Source organism: Cynocephalus volans, chromosome 11 (genome assembly GCF_027409185.1).
Source record: "Cynocephalus volans isolate mCynVol1 chromosome 11, mCynVol1.pri, whole genome shotgun sequence".
Classification (NCBI taxonomy): domain Eukaryota; kingdom Metazoa; phylum Chordata; class Mammalia; order Dermoptera; family Cynocephalidae; genus Cynocephalus; species Cynocephalus volans.
The window spans coordinates 39,941,278-39,943,283 of record NC_084470.1 but is presented as its reverse complement, the minus strand read 5'-3'; the positions used below and the strand labels follow the sequence as shown (position 1 = coordinate 39,943,283).

The 2,006-nt window shown below is 42.3% G+C and overlaps 1 protein-coding gene across 1 annotated transcript; it reads right to left on the bottom strand.

The window, feature by feature from the left end:
- Positions 1-221: 221 nt before the first annotated feature.
- Positions 222-1,044, bottom strand: DUXB (double homeobox B). The gene is given in 3 exon segments (XM_063113370.1): positions 222-711; positions 713-902; positions 905-1,044. Coding segments are annotated over 3 exon segments (732 nt in total). The 5' UTR covers positions 957-1,044.
- Between the last annotated feature and the right edge of the window lie 962 nt (positions 1,045-2,006).

The following is a 2,006-nucleotide window of genomic DNA, read 5'->3' as shown; positions in this document are numbered from 1 at the left end:
GATGTCCTTGTTCATCATTCTTTAAATCATACTGACTCTGCATCAAAAGAAAGGAAGACTGAACCAGGGTCATGAGAATGACATCTTCCTTGTCCTGGAGCTCAGACCCCAGAGAGCTTTGCAGTACTTAGAGCAGAGGCTGGAAATCTTCCTCACTGAGGGGTGATTGGGTCCTCTAAGGGGTCCTCTTTTTGAAGATCAGGATTTAGAAAACATATATTTTACTGAAAATCTGTAGATGAAAGGAGTTGATCTAAAGGCTTGAAGTTTCTACATATCACTGCTGCAGTTGACCAAGTGGATGAGATGGCTCTCCAGTTAACTATGCCTCCTGCTGCCACAATTCTGTTTCTCTGTGTCCCCTTGAGAGGGTCCCTTTCTGCAATCAGAGCGTGGTGGCCCTCATCCCACCACTGCATAATGTAAGATATGTGAATCTGACCCACATCCTGAGATTGTTGTTTTTTGTGCTCAGGATGAGGCTGAGAATAGCTCTTTAACCGTGGTACTCCTGTGCCAGTATGTTCTTTGTGATTTTGACATTTTTCTTGGTATTGGATCCAGAAAGGAGTGTGAGTACGTGAGAAGTCCTCTCCCAGAGCTGGCAGTATTGGCTAGTGATTCATAAGCATCAGAGGGGGGTCAGAGTTCTCCTCTCCCTGCACGCCCTGTGCGGGCAGCGTGATCATGACATCGGTCCTCGGCTCACACAGACCTGAAGGAATCCCGTGGAACAAATGACACATGGGATGGAAGAAGAGAAGGTGGAAATTTTTGGTTCTTGCTGAAAGAATTAAAGGAAGAAAAATGATGAGACTTGCCTCGGATAGTGTACAGGTCGGTTTGGTGCTGCTGAATAGTCAGATCTGGTCTCCTGTTTGGGCCATGGACCAAGAAATTTATGGCTGCTTTCTGCTCTGGTCAGGGTACAAAGATCTTTGGTTCTGAAACCACATTTGAATTCTTGATTCCAGATGCCTGTATTTTAAGCCAGTTTTTTCCTGGTGGCAATATCAGGGAATCAGTTCTCTCAAAGGCTTGAACTAGTTTTCTGGGTTGAGTTCTTATGATGGATGTCTGGTCTTCTTGTGTGGCTTCTTTGGTTTTTGTTGTTGTTGTTGTTGTTGTTTGTTTGTTTGCTTGTTTGTTTAAGAATGACCGGTAAGGGGATCTTCACCCTTGACTTGGTGTTGTCAGCACCACACTCTCCCAAGTGAACGAACCAGCCATCCCTATATAGGGATCCGAACCTGTGTGGCTTCTTTTGAAAAGTATTCTTGAGTCCAAGCCTGAAACTGGTCATGCCCCTGAGTTTGATCTTTCCCTAAGGAGCATCCGGACTCCAGTGTCTTCTGTTTCAATCTGCAGTTTTTAAACCAAATCTGAATTTTAGACTTTGGAACACCAATCTTTTTGGTCCGTTGTTCCCTGGTAGCTTTATCAGGGTGAGGGCTGTGTTCAAACTTTCAGGGGATCCTTTGACTCCAGTATGAACAACTGACCTTGTCAAGTTTCCTTTTGTAGTGTGCCACTTGGAGTGTTGTTCAGATCCATCTTGGGAAGAAGACACAGACTTTACAGAGACAAGTTGGCAACCAAACAGCTCCCAACGACACAGGATTTGTCCAGGCCCAGGGTCACCCCACCTTTTCTTAAATACCTTTCAACTTAATCCCGTCATTAAATATTTAACACCTTTAAAAAAAAACTTGAAGTAATCAGATTAAGTGGAAGTGCAGATTCTGCTAGGTGATTTTACATCTTTCATAATACCTTTCCAAATATGACTCTGAATCTGTGCTGTCTAAGATATATATATATATGTATATATATATACACACACACACACATTTGTGTGTGTATGTATGTGGATATATATGTACATAGGCATTTTGTCTTCTACTGTGTTTAAGTAATCTTGTTTCTTACTTATTTTGTCTGGCCATATTAGTCACTACATACTGTAACGATATCTTTATCTCACTTTGTATTTTTTGTTTTCCTCA